The sequence below is a fragment of the Myotis nattereri genome (genome assembly GCF_964212035.1).
Source record: "Myotis nattereri genome assembly, chromosome: 14".
Taxonomy (NCBI): Eukaryota; Metazoa; Chordata; class Mammalia; order Chiroptera; family Vespertilionidae; genus Myotis; species Myotis nattereri.
Window position 1 is genome coordinate 29,848,337 of NC_138089.1, and position 18,484 is coordinate 29,866,820.

General features: G+C 39.9%; 1 protein-coding gene across 6 annotated transcripts in view; it reads right to left on the reverse strand.

The window, feature by feature from the left end:
* The window catches only part of RASA2 (RAS p21 protein activator 2), a 129,412-nt gene that overhangs the window by 101,408 nt on the left and 9,520 nt on the right, over nt 1–18,484 (reverse strand). For all 6 annotated transcript variants that reach the window (XM_081106125.1, XM_081106124.1, XM_081106123.1 and 3 more), the window contains exon 2: nt 996–1,113. In XM_081106125.1, the coding sequence (XP_080962251.1) occupies nt 996–1,072 (77 nt within the window). In that variant the 5' untranslated portion in view covers nt 1,073–1,113. The remainder of the gene's footprint in view (nt 1–995; nt 1,114–18,484) is intronic.

Genomic DNA, 18,484 nt, shown 5'->3' on the forward strand with positions numbered 1-18,484 from the left:
ACAATAAAGACATAATGGGGAAAACTTCAGAGAGAAAAAAGGGCAAGTATAAAGGAAAAATATATAAAACTGAATAATATATACGTGACATACAATTTACCTGTCATGATACTCAATATTTCATCCACCACATGTTCATTCCAACTCCCACAGGACCCTTGTTTTGACTCTGCTGTCTGAACAAGGCTGCACCCTTCCAGCTCTGCTCTGCACTGCACTGTCCACAAACACTGCCACAGGGCAGAGGTGGCAACTTCAATTTTATGAGTTAGAATTTACTATGATACTCTCAAAGTGCTATTGCATTTTCAAAGATAAGTGGCTTGTATAAACTGTAAGAATTTATTTCATTTTAAGAGAAATAAAATAATGATGTAGTTTGAGAAAAGTTCAAATGAATGGACAAAATTCAGCCTAGAGAGTAAACTGAGGTATATGACAGTTGTTTTAAAAAACTTGAGAGTGTCATGTGAAACTTGTTTTCCTGTAATCCAAGGGACATAATTAAGAACAATTAAGAGGAAGATATACTTTGAGGCAATGAAAAGCCACACGAAGGCAAGTAAGCACTGTGTCTAACTTGTTCTCATGGACATATTAATACATAGCTCCCAGCACTTTTTTAGCACATAGAAAATTCTTTTATTAGACATTAATCGACTAAAAATAATAGCTTTCTAAGAGTCAAAATATTTCCAAGACCAGACAGGCTGATTAGGAGGCAGTGAACTCCTTGGGCACCGGTACATCATCAAGCAAATGCCAGGGACCACCTGTCAAAGATAACTGTCAGAAGAAAACAAGCATAAGGCAGTCGAGCTCAATGCCTATTAAGGCTCCTTCAAACTCTGAGACTCTGTAATTCCAAAATTAAACTCAGAAGGTAAAAGAAAAATAAAAGTTTCATATGAAGAAAGACTTTTTGATGAAGTCTGAAAAGTGTATACAATTTATTAATAAATATATGAATTATAATTTACCAATTTTATACAAACCTTAAAGATTTTTCAACAACTTGAGTACGATAAACTTCTTCCTGATCCAAATTTATGGTGCAGAAACAATCTCTCATTTTGTTGGGTCCAAGATAAGGCAATAAATTTTTTGCTTCACCTGTTGGCATAAAAATTGAAACTGGTGTTAAATATCACCAGCTGCTTCATGCTAAACCTTATACAGGATTAATTCATCCAAAAGAACATAAAAGATATGGCACAGGAAAAAAAAATTAGTGATTAGGAAAAAAAGATTAACTTGTAAAGGGGTTTGGTGATACTGAGGGAGGAGCTGTGTTTAAAGGGGCGTGTGGTCATATTACATCACTGTATCCCTGTTATTAGAAAGGGGCAATCCTCCAACGTGTGCTGTCCATCCCATGCCACCAGCACCGACTCAAGAACTTGACTCTACAATTAATCCTTCTTTCTTATATCATCGTAATTTTCCTTTCTAGTAAATCGTTCCCATCAGCACATAAACAAGCTTTGGTATTTCCCAATTTTATTTTTTTATTTTTATTTATTTATTTATTTTTTTACAATTACTGTACAATTCAGCAATTGCACTCTTTTTTAAAAATATATTTTATTGATTTTTTTACAGAGAGGAGGGTGAGGGATAGAGTTAGAAACATGGATGAGGGAGAAACATCAATCAGCTGCCTCCTGCACAACTCCCCCCCCGCCCCCCAGATGTGCCCGCAACCAAGGCACATGCCCTTGACTGGAATCGAACCCGGGACCCTTCAGTCCGCAGGCCGACGCTCTATCCACTGAGCCAAACTGGTCAGGGCCATGTCAGACTTTCTTAAAAGCGAAAGAATAAATTGTCAAATTGCTTGACAGTAGAGTTATACTTGTGACAGTGCCAATGAACTGTGATTTAATTTTTTTTTCCTTTGGGGTGAAGGGGAAGAGATTCCCACTTAAACAGCTGAGTTGTAGCATCGTTGTGAGCTAGGGCAGACTTTCTAATGCTCTTGGGACATTGATGTTTTCTGCCCAACATTCTGCAGGAATTCTAGGGCGAAGGAAGCAATAGTGGGACCATATGGAGACAGCAGAAAGACTTGTTACTTATTTTACACGTTGTAAAACAGAGTAGTGTTTCATAGTCCACAAGCTGCTTCAGCTGATAAAATGCACTTTTTTGATGGGTCTCCAAAGGTTGCATCACAGAGACGGAGGGGGAGGAGTTGTGCCTCTTTCCCTCTGCCTCCCCATTCTCCATAGCTCGCCAGGTCCTGTTCCTTATGCCTGATCTGGCTCCTTTACCTCCTGTAAAATTTTAAGTTCAGGGGCTAATCAGTGCCTCTTGGAAACTGTCTCCTCCCGCTCTTGGATTTCTCATCCTAGTATCATCACACTCTGAGGTTTTTGGGCAAGTCGCTTGGTCAAACAGTTTCCGTGAGGATGAGATTATCTTGGGTGAGGACAGTGCAGCGGATACAGAGCTGTTTCCATCTAGCCGTCTAGTTCGAATCCCCTTCCCACTTAACGTCTGAGGATTTGAGGTCATCACAGGGTCTCGGTTTCTTCAGTTTGACAGAGCATGCTTTAACTTCAAAAAGTTAATACTCGAGGAACCCAGCCACCGTTTAGCACCTCCCAGGCGTGCCGCTCTTCCTTGGGGTTCCTCAAAACTGGGCCGGGCAGGCCCTCCGGACTTCCCTCCTCGCAGAGCGTGCTCGAGGCCGCTTCAAGCCCCGCACCTCGCTGGGCCGAGAAAGTCCTCCAAGGAGAAGAAGGGGTCCGAGGCCGGGCGCACGGGGAGAAGGCGTTGGCGGCGCTCTAGCCCGGGAGTTCACTCTGCCGGTATTTCCCAATTTTAAAAAAGCACAAAAAGAAAATCTCCTTTGACTCCACCTCCTCCCTTGTGGTATCATTCCATCTTTAGAGTCCCTTTCACAGCAAAACTTCTTGAAAGCAATTATCTCCAGGCATTCTCTAACTTCTCATCTTCCATTCATTCTTCAACTCTTTCCAATCAGCTTCTAACTCCATGATGACACTGAAACTGTCTCGCCTATTGCCAAGACCAACAGTCATTTCTCTGTCCTCCTACCTGATCTGGCAGCACTATCCTATAAATAAAAGGGTAATATGCAAATAGACTTAACAGCGGAAATGACCAGTTGACGTGCACTGACCACCTGGGGGCAGACGCTCAACGCAGGAGCTGCCCCCTGGTGGTCAGTGTGCTCCCACAGGGGGAGCGCCGCTCAGCCAGAAGCTAGGCTCACAGCTCATGGCTGGCGAGCACACTGGCGTTGGCAGGAGCCTCTCCCGCATGTGTGGCAGTGCTAAGGATGTCCAACTGAGGGCTTTGCGGGGAGCAGGCCTAAGCTGTCAGTCAGACATCCCCCAAGGGCTCCCGGACTGGGAGAGGGCGCAGGCCAGGCTGAGGGACCCCACTCCTCGCCCCGAGTGCACGAATCTCGTGCACCGGGCCTCTAATTTAAAATAAGTTAAAAAAAAAAAAAGTTAATACTAACATCCATCCTTAAATTGTCCTCTTTCTTGGCTTCCACAACTCTGGCTTTCCTCCCACATCACTGGCCCTCTCTCCTGACTTCTCTTCCTCCTCACCTCTAAATCTTACAATGCTTCATGGCTCTGTTGTGAACCACCTTCTCTTCCTTTCCCAAGCAAAATCCTTCAGTATATGATGTTAATGCTGATGCTTCCCAAATCTACATTTTCAGGTCTGATACCTTCTTGTCAACATTAGCTATGAATACCCAAGTGCTTCCTTGGAATCTGTAGAAATCTCAAATTTAACAAGTCCCAGACAAATCATCTGACTTCCTCCCTTAAAAACAGGCTCTTCCCCCAGTCTACTACCACCTTCCTCTTTTTCTCACCATCCTCCCAAAACCTCCCACCCACACATCAAGTCCATCAACAAGTCCAACAGACCCTCCAAAATAAATCCTAAATCCAACCACTCCTCAATCATCTTCACTGGTTGCACCCTATACTCTACTCAGCATCACACAGTGTGATCTTTTGAACACATCATTCTGGTCAGCCACTCACCTGCTCCAATACCATTCCATTTCACTTAATACAATCCCATTTCTAAATTCCCGAGACAGCCCTACTGAACTGTCTTCTCCTCTTTGACCTCTTCTCCCACTTTCCCCTGTGTTCACCTTCTTTCCATTCATGAACCATGTCAAGCTTGCTCAAGCTTAGGGCCTCTGCCTGGAGTGCTCTAACCCATAGCTGGCTCTTATCACTCAGGTCTCAGCTCAAATGTCCCTTCCTCTGTGAAACCTTCTCTGACTATTGTTACCACATTTTATTTCTCTGTTTCTTTTCATGATAGCATTTATAACTATCTGAAACTCTGTTAATATTACTTAAGTGTCTATTTTCTGGTTCCCTCATTCTTGAGGCCTGAGAATTTGTTGATCCCCCAGGTCTAAAATAGTGACTGCCACACAGTAAGGAAGACACTTGAGAGAATTTGTTGAATGCATATTAAGGAAACCAATAAGTCTAGTTTGAAGTTCTTGTAAGATGTGCTTGGGCCACAAGGACACACAAAAGTGTGGGTGCTGAAATCAGACACCAAGGTACTAAATTAGAAAAGCAAGACAGTTGGCATAAAGAAAAGAGCTTTGCCCTAACAATCATGAAATCAATGCTCCTGTCTTACCTCTCCTACCAAGTGGCTAAATGACTTCAGACAAATCACTGAAGCACAGCTTTCCTGGTGAAAGTTTGGAATAGATAAACTTAAGTCTCTAATTATTTATCAACTTTACAATTAAAGGCCACTTAAACCAATATATTTTAAAGAAATTTATCAGAAAGTTAAGAAGCATCTATGAATAAAACTCAATAAACAAATACTTTTAAAAAATTAAAATGAGAAAAATCAATGAAAAGGTACCAGTTAGATACTCATTGTTACTAAACTTGTCATTGGGAAACTAGAAAAAATTCAATTTACCACTTAAATGGAGTATGTAAAAATACTTATGTTCATCTCAAGTAAGAATCAAGGAATCTAATCTTCTAAATAATCCTAAAATTGCTTCAGATGTGTTGGGCTGTTTCTTAACAGGAAAAAGAATATATATTTGATTTTGTATCCATCCATTCTCTTCCCCTAGATGTCCCTCCTCTTAAACAAGGCTCAGCTGGAGTCATCCATCCACCTGTGCTCTCTCTACCTCATCTCCTCCCTTTCACTCCAGAGCACTCAGCAATTCTGTTTTCAATATTTTCAACCTTCTGCTCCTTTAAGTCTCTCTTTCTTTGCTATCTCCCCTCTGTATAATCTGTGTTTTATTTTTAACCAAAAATCCAACTAGGTCACTCTATAGGGCCTGGAATGTAAAGAAATTTGGAATTAAATCATAATAGGCATGCTCCATATCTAATGAGAAAACTTGGAACACTAAATCACTGGCCTTGAATATGTTCCTGTTTCATTCACATAAAAGTGAAGTTTAAGAAAACTATAATATTAAATGTACACATTTCCACTGCCCACCTTTTAAAGAGAGAGACAATGGAGATTATGTTGTCTGCAGCATCCAATGACCTTGATATTATCACATATTTACTTAGAATAAAAACTTAAATTCTATATAATATATAAAATGCACTCATAGCACTTCCTATAAAAACAGTTATATAATCTGTACTCTTTGAGTATCTGTCAGTAATATTCAAATAAATTACACTGACAGTGAATTCATCTAATCAGTGCCCAACTCACCAAGCATCCTATATAATAAAAGCCTAATATGCAAATTGTCCCCTTGGGTGGTCATTCAACCACTCACTATGACGTGCGCTGACCACCAGAGGGCACCGAAGAACATGGCGGGCATCAGCGACGTGGCACTGGCAGCAGGCAGCAGTGGAGGCACTGCTGGCCCCAATGGGCCCTGACAAGAGCGTGACCCCAGCGGGATGGTGAAGCATGTGAGCAAGTGGCGCCAGGCAAAAGCGGGTGCAAGCAGGGGCCTGATCGTCCTGCCAATCACCCTGCAGACAGCGACCAGCAGCACGAGCGGGGCCGCCGCCTGGCTCCCAGGTGCTGAGGGAGCCAGGCAGGGGGCCTGACCCCGACTGATCGCTCTGCAGGTGGGATGGTGGAGCAGGTGAGGGGACAGCGCCAGGCCAAGGCGGGGTGCCAGGTGGGGCTGCAGGGCTAGGGGTGCGAGCTGGGGCCTGATCTCTGCAGGCCACCCTGAGGAACCCCACCCATGCACAAATTTGTGCACTAGGCCTCTAGTACAAATGTTGATTAAGCCAGCTATCAAGACTTTAAACTGCAACTCCAAAATATAGTATTTAATTGGCATTTTATAAAAGACATAAATCGAAATAACAGCCACTTTGCAAAAAAAAAAAATCAAAAGTGAAGGTTAGAAAAATAATATTGTACCCATTATATCTCTAAGCAAAAGGAGATTATCTTCATAGCACACACTTTACATCAAGCTACACAAAAAGAGAAAACTAAGGAAATTTGGAAGATGGTACTAGTCTTGCATGTGCATTTGCTTTGAGCCTCACTAGTTCTAGTTAATTATGGTATATAAATAAGCAAGTGCATTAAACCAAAAAACAACAAAACAAAGCAACTACTGCTCCTTAAAAGGCAAGCTTCTTGAAAACTTATTCTATAAACTCTGCTCCTACTCATAGCCTGAACCTGCAATTTGTGGTATTTCTTAACTAGATCCTTCAAGAATAATAATACTAAGTGCTACCAAATCCAATGATTGCTTTTCAGTTCCTACCTTATTTAACCATGCTTCAGTATTTGATAGCACTGATCTAGCTTCAGGTTAGGGAACCCACTCCTGATTTTCTCTTACTCCCTATTACCCACACCTTAAATGTGAGAAAACTTTTGGCATCCATATGCCACTAAATATAGGTGGAACACCAATTTTAGGTATATTAAAAATTTTTTCACTATAAAAAGGCAAAAATATCCTAAAAAACAGCCCTATCTAGTTTTGCTCAGTGGTAGAGAATTGGCCTCAGACTGAAGGGTCCCGGGTTCAATTCTGGTCAAGGGCACATGCCTGGGATATAGTGAAGGTGTGCAGCAGGCAGCCGATCAATGATTCTCTCTCATCATTGATGTTTCTATCTCTCTCCCCCTCTCCCTTCCTCTCTAAAATTAAATTTTAAAAAAATCTGTATGTATGTAAAAGCCTATTATGCAAATTGTAGAGGCCCGAGTGCACAAAAATTCGTGCACTCAGGGGGGGTCCCTTAGCCCAGCCTGTACCCTCTTGCAGACCAGGAGCCCTTATGGGATATCTGACTGACAGTTTAGGCCCACTCCCCAGTCTAGCCTCCCTCTGTGAGAAGCGACCCGCTTACTGGCCAGCCCCACCCCCCATCGCCCTGCTGCCACCACCGCTGGTGGCCTCCCTCTGCGGAAAGCAACCGGTGGGGTGATCTGAGAATGGCTCTGGCCAGTGGCCCCGCCCCCTTCCGCCCCTCCACCACCACCGGTCACCACCGCCCCCTCCCTCTGCCCCCTGGCACCCGTCTTGGCTGGCCTGGCACCACCTGCTTGCTGTCCGCCCCCCCCCACCACCACCACCAACTGGTTGTTCTGCTGTTTGGTTGATTTGCATATTTGGCTTTCATTATATAGGAGATATAATACACACACACACACACACACACACTAAAAAACAAATAGCCCAGCCAGTGTGGCCAAGTGGTTGAGCATCGACCTATGAACCAGAAGGTCATGGTTCGATTTCTGGTCAAGGCACATGCCCGAGTTGCGGGCTCAGCCCTCAGTGTGGGGCACGCATGAAGCAGCCAATCAATGATTCTCATCATTGATGTTTCTATCTCTTTCTCCCTTTCCCTTCCTCTTTGAAGTCTCTCTCTCTCTCTCTCTCTCTCTCTCTCTCTCTATATATATATATATATATACACACACATATATATATACACTCACACATACACACACACATACATACATACATATACATATATACATAAACAAAAACAAATACTTATACATTTCTCAACATTGATGGTATTATCTGCAAATTTTCTCAATTTATCCATAGCCCATTCAATGGTGGCTATCCTTAAAGAAAATCAGGATCTATATCTGCGGTACATATGGTGGATCAGTATTCTTCATCCATTCCAGTGTCCTTTGGTGTATGACTTTCTGCACTGCAGAAACTAGAAAGCTAAAAACTACATTTCCCAGCCTCTCTTGCAGTTAGGATTGTGGATGTGACTTAAATTCTACCAATCAGATGCACTCATCAGAAATTTGGAGGGCAGAAGAGAAGGGAAGTTGCATTTAGGCTGCTTCTACTGACAAGCACTGTCATGAAGATGTCCAGATTTTCTGCAGCGACATTTGCAGAAGTCCTTGTGTTTAGTTACAGGTTTCACAGGTATCAAGAAGGCATCCATTCTATCATACAGGTTGTGGTAGGTGTAGCTTGGTTCTAGATACAGGGGTGGGCAAACTTTTTGACTCGAGGGCCCAATGGGTTCTTAAACTGGACCAGAGGGCCGGAACAAAAGCATGGATGGAGTGTTTGTGTGAACTAATATAAATTCAAAGTAAACATCATTACATAAATGGGTACGGTCTTTTTTTTTTTTTAGTTTTATTCATTTCAAATGGGCCGGATCCAGGGATCCAGCCTGCGGGCCGTAGTTTGCCCACTTTGCCCACGGCTGTTCTAGAGGCAACTGTAGTGACAACAGATTACTGATGAAGATGGCTGCTTGCTGATGGTTATTTCCTAAGAGTGGCAGATACCTGATCATGCAGAGGCAGCAAGGTTATAAGACAAACAGCTAAAAATTACAGCTTTCCAATTCTGCAGGCACCTTTCTAATCCTAAAAGAGATAGTAACTCTGTTGGTGGTCCAGTTGCATTGTGACTTCTGAATGTCATTGCTGAAAATTCAACATCGAATTCGTTTCCGCAGTCTTTCCAACAATTCTATAAGCCACTTAAAATATTTTACTAAATCTCTTTCTGCTTAAACTAGCTAGAGCTGATTCTATAAACTTAATCCTAGACTAGTTTCTTTTCTTGCCCTTTATTTCTAAACAAATTAGAAAATTTCATCCTACATTACTAGTCATCAGAGTTTGGGAAATCTTTCAGCTAGATGTGGCTATCTGGATCAAACTTGGACTCAGAAATGACAGAGCAATATCTCACTAAAAACGACTTTTATTGTTCCAGTAGAATTCAGGGGTGGGCAAACTTTTTGACTCGAGGGCCACAATGGGTTCTTAAACTGGACCGGAGGGCCGGAACAAAAGCATGGATGGAGTGTTTGTGTGAACTAATATAAATTCAAAGTAAACATCATTACATAAAAGGATACAGTCTTTTTTTTTTTTTTTTTTTTTAGTTTTATTCATTTCAAACGGACCGGATCCGGCCCGCGGGCCGTAGTCTGCCCACGGCTGCAGTAGATAGTGAGTTGAATAGCACAGCATGATCCAATGGTAAATGCTTCAACCTGGGAAACGGAGACAGATGGATCTTAATTCTCTGTACTGTTGTATCTGTCTCTGACAAACATTTCTTCATTTTCTACTGCAGCATTTGGATGTGGTTTTTAAAATAGGCTCAATAATACAGTGTCATGTTTCCATGAATCTGGGAGTATCAACTTTTCAACATTCAAACCATATGTACCATTTTGGTAACTCCATCTTTTAAAATAACATTATTTTCTAACATAAAAGTTGTTATTGATTGATTTTAGAGAGAGAAAGAGGAAAGGACAGAGAGATAGAGATTTATTGTACCACTTATTTATGCATTCATTAGTTTATTCCTGTATGTGCCCTGATTGGAGATCGAACCCACAACCTTGGCATATCAGACCAAATGAGCTATCTGGCCTGAGTACCTCTATCTTATCCTTAAATTTATACACATCATGTTTTTTTTTTTGTTTTTTGTTTTTTGTTTTTAAATATATATATTTTATTGACTTCCTACAGAGAGGAAGGGAGAGAGATAGATAGCTAGAAACATCGATGAGAGAGAAACATCGATCAGCTGCCTCCTGCACATCTCCCACTGGGGATATGCCCGCAACCCAGGTACATGCCCTTGACCGGAATCGAACCTGGGACCTTTCAGTCCGCAGGCCGACGCTCTATCCACTGAGCCAAACCGGTTTCGGCTACACATCATGTTTTAAAGTAATAAGATTAAAGTATTCCAGACATTCAATATATTGCTGAGAAAGGACACTTAAGCAAGACAAATGAAATAATGGAAGTGGTTTTTACTTGCATTTGAACGAAAGAAATGTTTTTAGCTTATCCCTCATTTAAAAAATTCTGCACATGCAAGAATACTGCAATATGCAAAGGAAGATATTTGTCTACAAAAGCAGATGTATTGGCCCTACACCAAATAGTATAGTCCTGATTATATTTTCAAATGTCACTATTTCCTTCAACAGTGAATCAAGATCAGGAGGTATATTATTGACAAAACAACTGTTCCTCTATGAAGAAAGGAAGCTGGCTTTCAAGCTCAATACCTTCTATTGTGTAACAACATCCTTTCTTGTTGAATTCATAAATGGTACTCCTTAAGATCTTTTCTAGTCTACATTATGACTTATATAATTGTTAACTAAATTTTAAAAAATTCCTAAAGCATGGATTTTGAGAGATGAGCAAACTAATCTCCACAGGGCATTTCTTCTCCCTCATAGATGTACTGCAAGTATACCAAGAACACCTTCACACTACACATCAGTGGTTTTTGTCCAACCATAAAATGAAACAGCCTCTTGCCTACTCATGTGATAGTAATTGTTTCTCTGCACCACACATAGCTTGCAACATCATATATAGCTTAAATAAAATGCCCTGTTTAGCTTGGCTCCCCATCTGTCGAACTGTTGCCAGTTACCATTTTAATATGTAAACCTATGTATCACCCCTTGCTCAAAAATCTTTAAGGGTGCCACACTACCCACTTTGCAGAATGAAATCTAAAATTCCTTAGTCTGGCATAAGAACCCTTCATAATCTGACACCATCTACTACACATTTGGCCTCTTTACCTCCACAAGTTATGCTCTAGCAGTACTCAACTATATTCTCCCATGCCTCCGTACATCTGCAATGTTATTTTCATTGCATGGAATGCTGTTACCTGCTTCCCCCCAAAAAAAGATGTTTAAGGGCATCCTCATAAAGTCTTCCCTCAATTCCTAGGTAGTCATGTCACTCTTTCGTTATTTCCTCATATGTACTTCTACTATAACAATCATATTGTATTGCACTTGTTATATTTCATTCAGCAAATATTTATTAAGTGCCTACAACATGCCAGGAACTTTTCTAAATGCTGGGCATATAACAATGAATAAAAATAGATCTCTGCCCACACAGAACTGCTGTATAATCTAGGCAGGGGAAACAAACATCATAAACTCTTAAACTAGTAAATAAATAATATTTATTGCCATGGAAGAAATAAAGTAGGGTAAGAGGGTTAGAGAGTGCCAGGCCCAGAGGGTAGAGAATGGGAGGAGAGCACTGTTATTTTATACAGGGAATCGGGGAAGGCCTTTCTATTAAGGCATTTGAGCATATACCTGAAGGAAGTTAATGAAGGACTGAGCCATGTGGATATCTGAGGAAAGGGATGAACAGGCAAAAAGAATAAAATATGTAAAGGCTCTGAGACAGGATAATTTGGCACACTGAAGAAATAGCCAGTATGACTAAAACAATAAGCCAAGTGGAGAGAGGGAGGAAATGGTAAGAGATGAGGTAGGGGTGGGGAAAGAATTTAAATAGGTCTTATAGGCCAATAGAAAGCCTTTGAGTGAGATGGAAAGCTATTGAAAGATTTTGAACAGAAGAATGGCACCATCTAACTTTTGTTTTTAAATATATTTTATTGATTTTTTAGGGAGAGGGATAGAGAGTTAGAAACATTGATGAGAGAGAAACATCGATCAGCTGCCTCCTTCACACCTCCCACTGTGGATGTGCCCTCAACTAAGGTACATGCCCTTGACCGGAATCAAACCCGGGACCCTTCAGTCCACAGGCAGACGCTCTATCCACTGAGCCAAACCGGTTAGGGCTAACTTTTGTTTTAGAAGACTCATTGCAGAAGGGAAAGGTGGAGGCAGAAGACTAGATAGGTTATTGTAATAATCATGATTAGAGATAAGCTGGGGTGGAAGGCAGTCCTGACATGGAGAGAGGTGGTCAACTGAGTATACATATTGAAGATAGAGCCAACAGGATTTTTGTTATTTTGGATGTAGGTGTGAGAGAAAGAGGGGTCAAGGATGACTTCCCAGAGTTTCAGCCTGAGCAGCTAGATGAACAGAGATGCCATTTCCAGAGGGAGGAGCCTCCTGTTGGAGGAGAGGGACCAAGAGTTTGTACTGGGGCCCGGCTGGTGTAGCTCAGTGGTTGAGCATCGACCTATGAACCAGGAAGTCCAGGTCAGGGCACATGCCTGGGTGGTAGGCTCGATTCCCATTACGGGGCATGCAGGAGTCAGCCAATCAATGATTCTCTCTCATCACTGATGTTTCTATGTCTCTCTCTTCCTCACCCTCTCTAAAATCAATAAAAAAAAATTTTTATAAAGAGTTTGCACATTAAATCTGAGATGTCTATTAGCTATCCAAGTGCAGATGTCAAGAGGGCAAAGTTGGTTAGAGCATTATCCCGATGTGCCAAGGTTGTGGTCACATCCAAAAATCAACCAATGAATATATAAGTGGAACAACAAATCAATGTTTCTCTTTCTCTCCCCCCCCCCCCCGCCCCAATCTGCTCGCTCTCTCTCTCAAATCAAGCAATTAAAAATTGGGCAAAGAAGTCCTGGATGGAGATAAAATTTGAAAATCATCAGGAAGTACATAATATTTGTAAAACCATAAGACTATACAAGATCACAAGGAGAGTAAATATGGATAGAAAAGTAAAAAGATTTGAAGATGGAGCCTCTCAGAGGTTTCCATCATTTTGAGTTAGTAGAGATGAGAAGGAACTGCTATGTGTCTCTTCACTAAATAATAAACTTCTTAAGGGAAAGGATCAATTCTTAGAACCATGCTTAGCTAATAACAGATATTGAGATATCTACTGAATAAGTGTAAGAGTATGTGTTTAGAACTTTAACATGGGCAAAAAAAGAGTTCTACTATCATATCACAAATTACAAAATTGCATATAAGCTTCTTTTTTCCAGTTGATGTAAGTTGATCTATGTCACTGCTCCAAAGGTTAAAAAAAATGTTTCCTGTATACAGTTACCTAAAGCACTAACTATAGTAATCTTTATAATGTTAACACAGAGTTATTATATTGAAAACAAACAAGCAAATCCAGAAATCCACACATCCAAATACTTACTGAGTTAGGTCTATTAATATGCTAGAGATACAACAGTGAGAAAAAAAGACAAAATTGTATCTTTATTGAGCTAACATAAGTGGACAGACAACAAATAAGATAAATAAATAAGAATGGTATGTTACTACTAAGGGCTAAGCAGGAATGGACACCACATGAAAGGCAGAGGAAGGGGAACCAAAGAAGACTCCATTGAAAAGGAAACTTCTGCATAAATACCTGAAGAAAGAGGGGAGACAAGTACATATTTTCTAGAAAATAGTAGGTTTTGATCATTGTCAAAAAGTAAACAATTTAAACTAAGAAGATAAACACCACTGGGAATCAAAACTGGTAACAGATGAACAGAAACGGAAAAATGGCCAACTTTTTGTGTACAAGATCAATGATTCTACTAGTATGTAAAGGTTGCCAGATAGTAAATACATATAAATTTTACCTAGAACTAGAATTTCAAGTGTCAGGCTACTGGGTACAGATCTGGCATATATGCTTCTGGGCATGTGTGCTAGTATGCACATATGTGCTTTTGTGTATGTTTGGGGGGAAATATACGCATGCATTGATATCTGTAGGTTTGTATGTATGTTTCTGTGTGTCCTAGAGAAAGACACTACTGGGATAAGTAAGAAAGGAAGATAAATATCAAGTAGCTGGATACTCCAAGATTAATGTTAAACATTTTCTCAAATATCTCATTAGATCTATACAACAACCTTGTGAGGTATTACTGTTTCTTTTTTATAAAATTTTAAAAATTCATTTACATATCTGGTAAGGTGATTTGATAAAAATCAAAGCTTAGTCTTTCTGAATAGAGAAGTGCTGAGAGGCACAGACAGCTATTCCTTTCTGAAATTATCCTAAGAGATCCTGTAGGCCCAAGTCTATTCAAAGGATAACTTAAGAACAGGGATAAGAGCCAAGATAGATCTCAGTAGGATTACTTTAAACCCCAAGATAAATTGCAAAAGGCCAGGATCCTGGACAAGATAACCGTAAACACAAAGACTGACGTGGGAGGAAAGCTAAATCGTAAAAAATAGCTACCCTTTACTGACTAAGTTAATACATATACTACACATAGATTTTTTTTTTTTTTAGGGACTTCATATATGTTACTTCACTTAATCTTCACAATAACTTCTTCCAACTGGTTTTCCCCCCCAAAGTATAGAAACTGAGAATGGAGGGATAATATTCCAGAAGTAAGAGGACACAGTCTGGAGTTGGAAACAGCAGGAGCACCTTCAAAGAGGTAGTAAATAGTACAAATTGGTTAAAGCAGTGGTCAGCAAACTCATTAGTCAACAGAGCCAAATATCAACAGTACAACTATTGAAATTTCTTTTGAGAGCCAAATTTTTTAAACTTAAACTATATAGGTAGGTACACTGTTATTAACTTAATTAGGGTACTCCTAAGGCTTAGGAAGAGCCACACTCAAGGGGCCAAAGAGCCGCATGTGGCTCGCGAGCCACAGTTTGCCGACCACTGGGTTAAAGCATAAAGGGAGCTGAAAGGGGACTAAGAAGGAATAAGATTGTAAAGGAAGGGTGGAATCAAACAGGTCCTGAAATGCTAATTTAAAGAGTTTTAACAGGATTCAGTAAGCAAGAAAGGTCACACTGAAAGTTTGTGTGGTTAAGACTATGCTTCAGAGAAATCACTCTGACAGTCAAATGGCCTAAACTGAAGTAATGAACAGGCAATGGGAGGAAAAGAAAAATGGAAGAGATACTACAGAGATAGAATAACTTGGCTTAAGTGACTCAGGAGATGATGTTCTAATAACAGGAATATAAACTTAAATGGAGGAATGGAACTTTAGATGGGGAAAAGATACAAAAACATGCAAACTTTATTATTTAAATTCACACACACACAAAAGAAGTGAAATATGAAGTAAATGTACACTTAAAATATAATACAGTCTTGGTGTTGACAAGTTTAGAGTAAAATTAAAATTTAATTCTAAATTAAATTAATAGCTGTTATGCTCTCTTATTATACATAAACAAGACAATCCTATGTAACGTTAACACATCATAAGGTCTTTCAAATTTTCTTATAAAGTTTAATTGAAATGTTTGCAATAAAAGGCACATGATTCTGAAAACATATTCAGTATTGGTAAAGTATAGCAAGTTACATGAATTCATTTTGGAGACAGAGATTTGAGTTTCAATATAATCTTTGTACTTCATCTTATGTCTTTAATCTCAAACTCTTCTATAAAAAGGGGTAACTATGTTACAGGGTTGCTGTGAGCATTAACTGAGGTAAAGCACTTACCACAATGCCTGGAACAGAGTGAGCACTCAGTGAATAGCAGTAGTACCCTACCTTGGTTAGAGATTCCTAGAAGTTAGCATCTGCACACAATTCCCTTTACCCAAGCCATTTAGTCCTAACCAAAGATAATCCATTATTTAACAACTGGATACACCAGAGGAGCTCATTTATTTTTAAAAAATTAGATTATTTCAGAAGTAATACATTTCTATTTTAAGAAATATGTGGAAAAACACCTGGCCTTTCTTTTTTTCTTTTTTTTTTTTTATACATTTTATTGATTTTTTACAGAGAGGAAGGGAGAGAGATAGAGAGTTAGAAACATCGATGAGAGAGAAACATCGATCAGCTGCCTCCTGCACACTCCCCACTGGGATGTGCCCGCAACCAAGGTACATGCCCTTGACCGGAATCGAACCTGGGACCCTTGAGTCCGCAGGCCGACGCTCTATCCACTGAGCCAAACCGGTTTCGGCCTGGCCTTTCTTATAACTCAGGCTCCACATCTCTAAAATGAGGGATTTGAACTATTTTAGAGGACACAAATTGGGGGTTAGGTAGCCAGAGATTTGCTTGGCCTGCTTAGTATTAAAAAAAAAAAAAAAAAAAATGCAGCCAACATCTAGAAATTGGGAGAGTTAATAATATATATACATTATTTCTGGTTTCTCTTTAATAATCAAAGACCTGGCAACATGGTTCTGAGTAGAAAATGCAGATAAGCACCCCTTACAAAATCATAACAATCCCTATTCCATCATGGAAATAGGTGCCATGCAATCATCAAGGTGCCTAAAATCAAGGTAACACCACAGAGCAAGCACCGGAGTGGGCAAAGGACTCTAGGAATCCAGCATAATGTAGGTGGTTGGCCTAAACTCAGCGAACAAAGAACTGTTTTATAGCTATAAAACCTGAACAATAAGTACAATTCTTGACAATACATGAAGTCAAAGGTAGAGCATAAGTTACAGCAACTCTTTAAAAATGTCCTACTAGGTAAGATGCAACTCCTCAGTGGGAAAGTCTACAGAGCATAGTTAGGGGCCAGTTCTTTTGTACATGTCACGTGCACAATAATTACACAGTTATCTATATTGCTATTGTATTAATCACCTTTGACTGAAGCTTAGTGCAGAACAAGAAGTTAGGAAACCACTGTACATAAAAAGGCAAGTTTCACAAGGTACTGCCAGGAAGCGTGCATGGGTTACACAGATACGTCACCAAGATGCAGGCAGGATCTTCCTGTGGTTTGCCTTGCCCACTTCCTGTTTCGGTTTTGAACGTGTGTTGATCCCTAAGCTTCCTACAGCCCCCTTCTCAAATAGCAAATCAAACTCTGAAGCACAAATGGTAAGACTCTCTCCTAAGATAGGCCAAAGGTTCCTGCAGCTACATGAAGTTTAACAAGGCTCCTAAGCTGACCAAGAGGGCCTCATAGGGCAAGCAAACAAAAGCCAGAACTAAGGGCTCCATGGACAGGCCCTATATGGAATATGGCCACTATTCCTGGTAACAGCATCCAGGGAGCCAAATGGGGACTCATTATGACCTACTGCTTTTCAAACAAAAAACAAAAAAGTGGTACCTAGATATAAAAAGGGTGTATAGGTGAATGAGTGTCTCTGTGTGTATATGTGTTCTAGCAAGACAAACCCACATGAAAATAGGCAGAAAGAAGAGTAACATTTTTGTGTGCATGTCAATCCCCAAAACAGGACTAAAGTTATAGCATTCCAACATTCTAATTTTACTGACTATCCATTACATTAGATCATAACCAATTTAGGGATAATTGTCAACTTCTTGACAAGAGAAATGTACTCATCAGTTCTTTCCAATATACCTTCTGATAGGCAACTTTGTAGAGAAAAGAAAAGGGACTTTTGATAACTTAAAGACCTAAAAACCTGGCTCTGCAGCTGCGCATCCTGAACAAACAACCTTTCTGTCTGCTTCTTCACTAAAAGAGGAAAATAACACTCTTCTTCACAAAGTTGGATTAAAGAAACAATTTGCAAAAGTAGCCTAACAAAGTACCTAGAAAAGAGTAAATACCCAATAAGTGTTAGTTCATTTCCTCATCCCAAGAAAATGTTATCTAAAATAAGATTGTCCAAATTCAAAATATTCACACAAATGTTTTAATATTTTAAAGGATCAAGATTATTCTTTTTACTTCATTTCTCTGAAACAAAACATTGGCTTTTTAGTCAACTTTTTGAACACAAATGGTGAAAATAGGCAAAATATAGGAAATAAAGTTACCCCAAATCTTGACAGAGAAGTTGACTTTATTTCTATGTGCACTTAAAATGTTAGGAAGCTTAACACTTGGTTACCCTTATTTTTGCAGATAGGATATTCTTCAACATTAGAGCAAGAGAGGCTCTCACAGCTTAATATTGTATCAAATTCATTTATACAAATGGTCATTTTTTATAACACAGCTAATACACAAATATACACTATAGAAAATTAAACCATGTAAGTAAGGCTAATTTCCCTTTGTCCACCCCTGAGGTAACCAATGTCGTACATCTTTTAAAACCTCTTTCTGTGCATTTCTCATATATATATAGAAAAAACAAAACACATGATACTATACATATGACTCTGACAAACTGCTTTTTTTAACTCAACAATATGTCAAAGTTGTTTCCTTGCATACTATAGATACACCTCTTTTTTTTTTAGCTACTATAAAAGATACTTATGAATATACTAGAGGCCCAGTGCACAAAATTTGTGCAGTGTGGGGGGGGGGGCCTTTATGGGGGGGCGG